Source organism: Melopsittacus undulatus, unplaced genomic scaffold (assembly GCF_012275295.1).
Source record: "Melopsittacus undulatus isolate bMelUnd1 unplaced genomic scaffold, bMelUnd1.mat.Z mat_scaffold_507_arrow_ctg1, whole genome shotgun sequence".
Lineage (NCBI taxonomy): Eukaryota > Metazoa > Chordata > Aves > Psittaciformes > Psittaculidae > Melopsittacus > Melopsittacus undulatus.
The window spans coordinates 1-10,650 of NW_022994379.1; the positions used below are offsets into that span (position 1 = coordinate 1).

Sequence of the window (10,650 nt, forward strand, 5' to 3'; positions counted from 1 at the left end):
TTCAGGGGGATTTTACCAATGTATATAAATGCCTGAAGGGAGAGTGCAAAGATGGCACAACCAGGTTCTGCTCAGTGGTGCCCAGCAACAGGACCAGAGGCAATGGGCACAAGCTGAAAGACAGGACGTTTCCTGTGAACATCAGGAAAGATTTTTTTCACCATGAGTGTTACCAAGCACTGGCATAGGTTGCCCAGAGAGACTGTGGAGTCTCCATCCTTGGAGATACTCAAAAGCCATCTGGACACCATCCTGAAAACTGGCTTTAGGAGGCTTTAGGTCAGCCCCGGTGACCTCCAAAGGTGCCTTCCATCTTCAACCATTCTGTGATTCTGGGAGGAGAAGAACATCTGGAAGACTGAGCTGTTCAGATGCCCACACAAGTTAAATCATCATCTGAATGATTCATGGCATCACTAAGATTTTAATATGAACAACATGAAAGAAGTTAGTTGTTTGTAGCTGGGACATGGCTGCGCTGGAGGTGGAAGCTGTAGTCTGTACTGATGGAAGTGTTCTACATCCATCATGCCCAACATTGACAGTATCTCTCTCTTATGTAGAACAACACATTACAGCAAGAAATTGTTCCAGTCAGGCTCATTTAACAGCACAAAATATTTTAAAAGTATGGATACCACAGTTTCAGAGGGTCGGTCCTAATTTTTTAACAGCAGATCAAAATTGTCACAAGAAGAGCAACACGTGCTGGGTTGACTCTTAGAGCAAAAAACCTTTGAAAAGCTAGTAAACTCCCAACATTCAACCAGGTATAGGCCTGGCCCTGAATGTTTAAATTGTAGTTTAATTTCAGATTTTCAAAGGCAGCTCTTTGGGCATATGATCCTCATTGCAGGTTAGTGCAAAAGGGGAAACTAAGTCCCTGAGCAATTTTGAAAATTTCTGGCAAAATTAGAAGCACAGATTCTCATTGTATATCAGTCAACTAACAGCAAAGACTTCCATGAATGTGCTGAAGAGCTGGCTGCATGTGTGTATTATTCAGTAATGTATTCACAGTGTCTTAAATATGCCAGGATTTGATGCAGAGTCTGTGCAGAAACAGTGTTTCTCTCACTGATCAAGTTGAATGTCTGAGTTGGTTGTTAGGTCACAGGAATAATTTACCATCTATTATGCAATTTTACCCAGGGAGTAATCCCTACGTTCCGAGTGAAATTTCTGCTGCGGCTTCTGCGGGGCAGGCTGGAGGTGGATCTCGACAAGGACAAGCTGCTGTTCAAGCACATGTGTTATGAAATGGAGCGGCTCCATAATGGTGGTGATGTCACTTTCCATGATGTGCTCAGGTATGCTGAGATTTTTCTCCAATCTGTAGAACAGGCATGACAGCCTGTTTCTGTCCAGGCCAGCCAGCATTCAGTAGGCTTGGGAGGCAGTGCTGTTTTAAGTGTAATACAAAAATTATATTTCCCTCGTTTGCCTGTGAAATATTAGTGATGGAAAACACAAGTGCTGGGGAATTAGCTCTAAGTAATTTTAACATTTTCATTGGAGACAATTTGTCATAAGCAGCATCACTCACGTGTTGTTCTTGTATATCAAGTAATGAAATATTGTTCTCACACATGTGGCAACATGACAATGAGTCTGACTAGAAATAAAATAGAAATGGGAACATTATCCAAGCATAAACACTTAGGGGAAAAAAAAGGGGGAATGAAACCACCACAGATGCCCTAGTTTCTTACAGTTCAATAGCTCACTTGTATTGGATAACTAGCTGTAGTTGATAAGGCTTTCATTTGTTTTGAGCACCACAAGTCTTTTCTGGAATCTGGAAGCCTCAGATGTGAATTTACTGTGTACACATGAATTACATACTTTTGCACTGAGGTCTTAAGTATGAGATTTGATTTTCTAAAGTAAAATGTAAGGTCACCAGCATTTAAAATAAAAACTAAAAAGCCGTGTTTCTTCCAGCATGCTTTCATATAGGTCTGTTGATATCAGGAAGAGTCTGCAACTGGAAGAGCTGCTTGCTAGGGAGCAACTGGAATATACCATAGAAGAGGAGGTGGCCAAACAGACCATACGCATGTGGCTAAAGAAGTGTTTGAAACGAATCAGAGCAGTAAGTCAAGCTAAACTAGTCTCTAAATGGTTGCAGAAATTGTACTGCTCAACAATGCTGGAATTTGCTGTCACTATGCTTCATTTACTCTGGAGTCACAATAATATTGATGTGAAGAAGTATGTAGCAGTTGCTAACTCAGCAAAAAAAAAGTATGTTACAGCTCAACTGAAAGTGCTATAAAAGTAAGCACCTTGAAGGCAAAAACTGTCTTCCTGCCAAAAATTTATCTGTCTTTTCAATACAGCAGGAAGATATACAAGAGGAGACTGAAGTCAAAGAAATACATTAAAACCTCATAGGCCTAATCCTTCCTCACAGAATGTAATTGTATATATTTATTGTCTCTGCTGGCAGAAGGTACCATAATCAATCACCAGCAGATGAGTCTTCAAATGGAACCCGTATCTAGATATATCATTTGAGAGAGGCATTACAGTAACTGTGTTTGCAAATGAGCAGTGTGTACATGCACAGGTATGTGAAACATGGCACACAGGAGCTGTCTTTGTGCCAGCAACTTAGACATGGCCAAGGCATTGGCTTATGACTGGAATGGGGTCACCCATACTTGTTAGCATGTTCCTCAGCACAGTTGCTGCCCATGTATACTCACACTCTCCCAGACCACTGCCATAGGAGCATCACTGCTCTCCAGGCATGGATCAGAATAGAGACTGCTCCCCAGTACACAGTGGTTGAAGCTTGAAATTGCCCTGTGTGATAGATGGAAGATTAGGCAAATCCTGGCCTGGCACTTAGCTTCAGGCTTGCAGGAAATCCCAGTCTGTTTAATTTACTGTTATAGACCTAGCCAGTACTTCCGTTTATGCGGTGCTTCTGGTCATCAGAAACATTTCTGCCTTTTCTTAGGGTAGCTACAATATATGCTGGTCAAAGTTTGTCTTGGACAAAATTTATAGCTATTTAAAAAAAAAAAAACTGGAAATTTGGATTAGGTTTTAAAGTTGTTCTTCTCTTTTGTTCAAAAAAAATAACTCTTCCTTGATATAAAAGTCACAATCTGGTTGCACTGATGACTGATTTTTCAGTTACTGTAAGGCTGAATCCATGTTTTGATCCATACATTTTCCATTTTTATAAAAGCTTACTTCTTGTGAATGGAGGTTTTCCATAGAGATCTGTGATCATGGGATTTTTTTTGTGTTTGTAAATTTATAAAAAACTATAACTGGACAATTTGAATGTAATGTACATTCCCCAAGAAATGTCAATTTTCAAGGCATATTCAGATAGTTTCATTTTTATCTGATCTCTGTTATAATAATGGCAGTAAATTTAATCTCGGCTCTCAATTCCAGGTTTGTTCAACTCTATTGTTCATTTCATTATGATATTGAATTACACTATGTTAAAGTAAATATGCTATTCATTTCACTCTAATAATATGGTTCAGATCATTTCACATTATATGAACCTTTTATAAACTGAATGTAATTGTGGAAGTTAATATATATTTTCAAATTCTGATGTTAGTCTCTAAGTCTCTCTAGAGGGAGTATGTGAAAACTACCCAGGAAAGTGAAACCCTTCCTAAGGGCTGTTTATTTTAATTTAAAAGCAAATTAGATTGTAAGACCATAATGGTAGTGGATTTGTTTTTCTATTTGTATTGTAAATCTATACTCAGTCTCGAGGTTTCCACTGCTGTTTTATTCAGTATTACTGACAGTCTGTTCCAAAGTTCATGAAAGAAATCAGGACTTTTTTTCATTGCCTTAATATAATTTGTAGTGAATCGCTACCAATTAATCTTTCTTTTTCTTTGCAAGAATTTTTTACTCATAAATTTAAAACTTTATGTGTTTTTAAACTCTAGCTTTATACCAATAATTGAGCAACTTGCCTTCCACTTAATATAGTTTATAAGTTTTATCCTCTATTCCCTACATACAGGTTAGGCATATGCTGGAAGTCACTACATTTAAATAGTGACCATCTGATATATGTAGTTTTATTGATGCATCTGGTATTGCACATCTGGTGCTTACTGTTTGGTTAAATATTTAGAAGGCTTTAAAAAGAATAAAACACTGTGGTACATCAATGAGAACATTTTTGTTGTCACATATTGTACCTTAATAGAAACAACAGCAGTCATGCAGCATTATCCATAGTCTACGAGAGAGTCAACAGCAGGAGCTGAGCCGATTTCTGAATCCTCCCAGCATTGAGACAACACAGCCAAGTGAAGATATGAATGCTATTAATCAGGATAACAGCACACAGCCAGAGGTATGTTCACCATAAGACTATCACCTACTTGGAACAAATTCAGAAAGCTTCCGTATTTCTTATTTGTTCATTTTTAAACGCCATTTGAACTGGGAAAGTTGAAAGCAGTATCTTGTTCTGTTTCAGTCTTTGCCTTCAGATGCAGAGATGGTCTAAGGCAGTAATTCCCCAGAATAGTTAGCTGCTTTGCTAGCACCATAGAGGGCAATCTCAACTGTACAATTCTGGCAGCACCAACTTTCAGCTCTAGCATGAGTTGTTTACAGGCTCAGGGATGTGAAGCTTTCCTGTCCAAGCATTCTGAATGTTTACAGAGTGATAACATTGGGCATGCTGGGTCCTTTGAGTAGGAGTCCTGGAATTTTCCAGGGTAGGGAATGAAGTAGGTACAACATAAGGACTCCAGTGTCGAAGGCTGAGAACAAGTTTGTACCCTTCAGTGGGACTGTCCAATGGATTGAGCCCAAATGGGGTGTGGGGAGGGTGGAGGGGGTGATTATTTTATGCCTATTACCAGTAGTTGTCTGGGGCAATAAATGGAAGCCATACTGCCTTAACAAATGGCAATATATTTTGTTTGTATTCATGTATAAAGCTTAGAAATAAAGTAGAAAGACAACACTTTTTAGGGTCATCCCCATGCAGTAAGGAACTATGACTAAGATTCTTTCCTCCTCTGTTCAGACAAGTAGCCAGCAGCAGCTCCTAAGCCCAACACTTTCTGACAGAGGTGGCTATCGACAAGACTCTGGAGATGCTGGAAAACCTCAGCGGAAATTTGGACAATGGCGTTTGCCATCAGGTAAGTGAAGAATGTTTATTAGTATCGTCTCCACATGCCAAATCACTGCTGTACAATAACAAACCATGAGAGGCTTCATGATTCAGAGTTCTATCCAAGCAGCAAGCATGCTGCTTGGACCCACATCAGGGTTTTTCTACACTCATGCATGATAAAATACAGCAGTCTTTCCTCTTCCTTCCAATTCTGAAAGTTTGGAAGATTGTCTCAAGCATTACCATATGCAGATGGTTGGAACTTTTTACTTTTTCAAACATTTACTCAGGATCTTTGAATTGGGGGCTGTACTGTCACATCTGTTTCAATAGAATCTTGTGCATTTGGAGTTCTCTTTTATCATATAAAGCACAGTGCAAATGAGGTTTTTCCTAACAGCAGTAGTAACTTCTGAGTGCCTTGTCCTGTCTAAGCATACCAGACATATGGTTTATACCTTACACCATAATAATATGTTATTATATCTTCACTTCAGCCAGGAACTGGCCAGGTGTACAATCAATTTCCTATTTATTTTCTCATACTCAAGTTATTCTAGTAACTGTAGTCTGCTATAAAATAAATGCTAGACTATGCCTTATAGGAGGGTGGGAGAGGTGCATGGATATAGCCTAACACCTTACAAAATCTTTTTCTCAAGAGCATTCTCTATCACCCTCCGCCATCTGAAATGGTCTCTTTTAAAGTGCATAATGACTTCTGCTGACTGCACACTCACGACCGGTAGGTTAGGTGTGTACACATCAACCTGCTTTCAGCTCTCATCAGTTATTCCTATTCCAAACCAAAGCACTGCCTTCAAAGACTGCCACTGTTCAGACCCTAATAACATCTAAGTGAAGTAGAAAAGATGATCATGCTGTGAGTACCATCAAACATGCTATTGTGACCAGAGTACTTGTCCAAGAAATAGGACAGCTTAATAGAGACCTTGCAATCCATGTTTTCCACTTAAACATCACTGAGCAGCAAAGATCACTCTTTTTGGGACAAAGGGAAAGAGTAAGAGAGGGAGTGTGCAAAGGAGGAATTGTACTATTGTAGCCAACTGGATAGGTTTTTCAAGTGAGAATGAAGAGTTCAGGATTTCCTTTCTTAACACTAATCTTAGCCATATCAATCCTAAATGTTCCTTAGTGGACAGTCTCAGAAAAGGAGGGTCACCTCCATGCATGGGACAGCCCAGTAGATGGTAAATACTCTGCCTTCAGTCCAACAAAGGCATGTATTTAAGATCGTGAATAGCATCATTAAGATCAACTGTGGCGTTTATATACTTACACACATGGCTTAGTGCTTTCCTAAAGCCATACCAGCTTCCACCCTTAGGCGACAGTAAAATCACTTCCTAGGTGTAGCTGCTGCCTCTAAATGCACTTTTTCATTCCTTTTTTTTGGCACTTACCACTCTCCTGGGTTCTGCAGTAGCAGTCATTTTTCTCCTTCTTAGTAGCTGGTGCAGCGCTGTGTTTTTGACTCTCAGCCTGGGAACAGTGCTGGTAACACCCATGTTTTTAGTTACCACTCAAAGGTTTAGACTGACCAAGGACTTTGTGAGCCTTATGCTCTGCCAGGGAGGAGGGGAAGCCAGGAGGAAGCAGAGACAGGACACCTGACCCAAACTAGCCAAAGAGGTATTCCGTACCACAGCATGTCATGCCCAGGATGTAACTGAAAGTTACCTGGAAGGGCTGGTTCTCCAGGGGTTGGAGGAGGTATCGGTTGGTGCTCAGTTGGGCGGGGTGAGTTATCAGTCGGTGGGTGGTGAGGTGTCATATTCTCTTCACATGTTATTTCTTTTACCATTCCTATTATTGGTGGTAGCAGTAGTGATTTGTGTTATACCTTAGTTACTAAACTGTTCTTATCTCAACCCATGGGAGTTGCATTCTTTCGATTCTCCTCCCTATCCCTCTGGGAGCAGGGAGAGGGCAAGGGGGAGGGGGGGGGGGGGGGGGGGGGGGGGGGGGGGGGTGGGGAATGAGAGAGCGACTGCGTGATTTATGGTTGACAGGGTTTAAACCACAACAACCACTTTCATCATTTTACCAGCAGGTTGGGTCAAGTAAGTACTGCCTAAACCATTCAGGTTGCAATTGGCCAGGTAAGAAGATCAGCTCCATCAGCTATCCCAGCAGAAGGAAATGAAGCTCAGTTAAACTGCTCTACCAGCAGATTAGTGGGAGCATTATGAACAGCTGGAGCTGAGAAAAAAAAAAAAAACACCACCACCCTACATTAGAACAGAGCCTTACTCTTTCTGCATTAAATTAGTTTAAAGGTGCCCCAGTTAAACTAGTCCTTTATGCCTGAATTCTGTGCAAAAATGTTCAAGAAGCAGATCTTCTCTAATACAACTTTCTGTTTCATTCATAGCCCCCAAACCAATAAGCCATTCAGTGTCTTCAGTCAACCTCCGCTTCGGTGGACGTTCAACTATGAAATCTGTTGCATGCAAAATGAATCCCATGTCTGATGCTGCTTCTTGTGGGTCGGAAGTCAAGAAATGGTGGACAAGACAATTAACTGTGGAGAGTGATGAAAGTGGAGAGGACCTTCTTGATATCTGAGAAAAAATTAAGTTATACTGCAACAACAATCACTTCAAGTACAATCTTTTTCTATGGTTAGAACTGAAGATGTGTGTGATGTACAATTTCTTCAAAATCAATGTCATAAATTTAATCAAATGGTCATCCTTCTGCCATATGAAGCATAGCACACACTTACATGTTAGAACTCGCCTCTATAGGTACTAACTCTACTTTAGGAAACCTGTATACAACAGCAGTATTAACAAAGCCAGAGAGACTATATTGCCTTTAGCAGGCAGAGCGTTGAAATATTTCCTATGTTCTGTAGCTACATAATGAAAATGTATTTTGATATACACACCTTTGTGTTTTTTGTCAACCTATACCATATTTTAATGTGGCAACACTTTACAATACAGGGGTAATGTATTTCTTCTTTTTGTGTTTTCCCTCAGTTCTTATTTAGTAACATTTCTTTAGAAAGATTTTATTATTCACAAATCACCTGAAGAGGTCAGCACTGACTTCATGTTCAAGCAAAGTGTTTTTACAAAGTGCAGATTCTGAATTACAATCCTAAGCTTTTTCTGGACCTTTTTAAAAAATATGCAAAATACAGGATAACCAATTTTAAAATCAGAAGGTGAAGGATTGGCTTTTAAAATGTAAATATCTTTGGGGTTTGGTTAATTATGCAAAGAGCTTGATTTTCATAGAGAAAACAGGGAAAAAAAAAGAAAAAAAAGACATGAAAACTGTGTCTCTAAGCATCCAGCAAGAGACCTCCATGTGAAAACATGGTTTATGCTTCATTTTCCAAATATACTGGTTATACATATGTATGGTGTCATTATTCTCCTGTTAATTGGGTCCCATTTCCTTGTGTAGTCATAAGGTAACTTCTTGTCTGTGTAATAAAAATTAGCATGGCAGGGGTTCTAATTACAGAACAGTATTGTATGGCTTTTAAAATACAGTTCAGTTATGCTGCAGAAGTGAATTTTACTTACCCGTGTTACTACTCATGCTACAGCCCTGCAAAGCTAAGGCATGACACTGTACTGTGGTTAAGTACCTTTGTCTCTTTTATCCTGGTGCATCACATTTTGACATGTTAGCCTTCTTTTATGTTATGAAGCATCAATAGTGCTACATTATCACCGGTGAAAAAAGCAACTATCCTTTCATATCAGTTTTTCCAGTGAAAGGCCAAGGCTATACAGATATGGAGGTGGAAAAGAAAAGCCACAAAACACAGAAGAGTTCATTAGTGTCAGAATTTAAGGCTCTCTAAAAATGTAGGATAAAAATGTGCCCTTCCATCAGGGAAGAACTAAGAGGTTGCAGATTTTGTAGCTCAGCCCCCATCTGGGTATTTTAGCATAGCTGGGACCTTTCTGTTACCATTGTTTCCTATGGAAATGATAGGTTGCTCTAATATGGCCTGATGTGAGATCTTGTAAGAGGCTCACAGTTAATGTACATCTCCATTTAAAATATATGTCCTTTAAAAAGCAGACAAAAGCCAGTGCTCTGTGATGTTTTCTGGCCAAAATATTAACGTAGACTGGTCAGGATACAGCACTGTTTTCACAGATGCCTTCACCATAAATGCAAAATCAGTTCTGGCCATAAAATACGGTTTTCTTGGCATCTATCAGTGTTTTGTTCCCTGTGTATAATTGAACATGGGTTAGATTTTTTTTGGTTTTTAAATAGTCATATTGAACACATCTGTATTTTGTAGTTTCATTATGTGTTTTGGGATATATTTAAGTTGAAATCTAGTCAAGTGTAACTCTATAGTAATAAATGTGTGCATTCTCTTGTTTACTAAATTAGTAACCATCAACAAAACCTCATATGCAAATACATTCCTCTGTGTTCTGTTTTGTGCGTAAAATGAGCTTTTGTATATATGACAAAAAGATAAATATTGGATTTATAAAATATAGTATCTTTGAAAATTCAATACTATATTGAACTGCAGATCTTTCTGAATCATTCTTGCTGCAAATCTTCTTTTTAAAAAACCTGGCAAACATTTTTTCCTTGCCTTACAGTACTCTGTCAATAAAAGTGAGTTGCTTTAAGCAATATTCCTCCCTTTGGTTTTCATTCTAACTGCATTCGCTGTATCATCTGGGATTATGCTGCATAGTGGCTGGGTGTCTTGTTTGTACAGGATTATTTAGAGATGCTTTTCAGACACTTCTAATTGGGGGCCTTTGATTTTTTGGTGAGAAGTCCAGCAACCACCCTCATCAATACCTTCCACAAGGGGTCTCAGTCAAAAAAATGGGACTAAATAGGGCTGTTCAGTGTCTGGTTTTATTTAACCCACTTTGCTTTAAAGCCTGGATGTGAATACGTGTGCATGTGTGAAGGGAAAATCTGTGGTGGAAATACTGTGATGGGTTCCAGTATGTTACAAAACTCTGGATATCCCTGGACCAGCTAATTTAATTAGGCCACTAGCTCTGAGAAAGCAATACTCACATGTTTATTTCTCCATTTTACTTTTGCAGATATAGGAAGTGCAGTGCAGTTACAAAAATATGAAAATAATGTATACTAGAAGTGACTAGGTAAAGGTGAAAATGTCCTTAGTAGGACACCCCCCACATAACTAAAGGTGATAACCTCCTACTCTGCAGCAGAGCAACCAGTGAACACTTGCACATGAAGGTGAAGAAGCAGAGAGGAAAGTAAAGAATGACTGAAGTTCAGACAGCCTCTGCAAACAATGGAGAGACACAAAGAGGAAAGAGTGGATCAGGAAATCATTCAGTCTAGACAGCCTGAGAGAAAAGTTCAAACAAGAGCAAGCCCTAGACAAAGGTAAACAAAAAAAACTGCCAGGGGTATATCACTGCCTACAGTGGTCTTGGCTCCTAGAATTAAATCCAGAGTTACTCTACACAGATGATAAGAATCATAGAATCACAGAATGGTTTGGGTTGGAA

At 39.3% G+C, this 10,650-nt stretch overlaps 1 protein-coding gene across 1 annotated transcript; it reads left to right on the plus strand.

Annotated features, from left to right (window-relative positions):
- Window positions 1-1,152: 1,152 nt before the first annotated feature.
- Window positions 1,153-9,731, plus strand: LOC117438634 (sodium leak channel non-selective protein-like; the record flags this gene model as incomplete). Its single annotated transcript, XM_034074075.1, has 5 exons — window positions 1,153-1,310; window positions 1,945-2,095; window positions 4,202-4,351; window positions 5,036-5,153; window positions 7,527-9,731. Coding segments are annotated over 5 exons (771 nt in total), but the record flags the coding sequence as incomplete, so codon positions are not given.
- Between the last annotated feature and the right edge of the window lie 919 nt (window positions 9,732-10,650).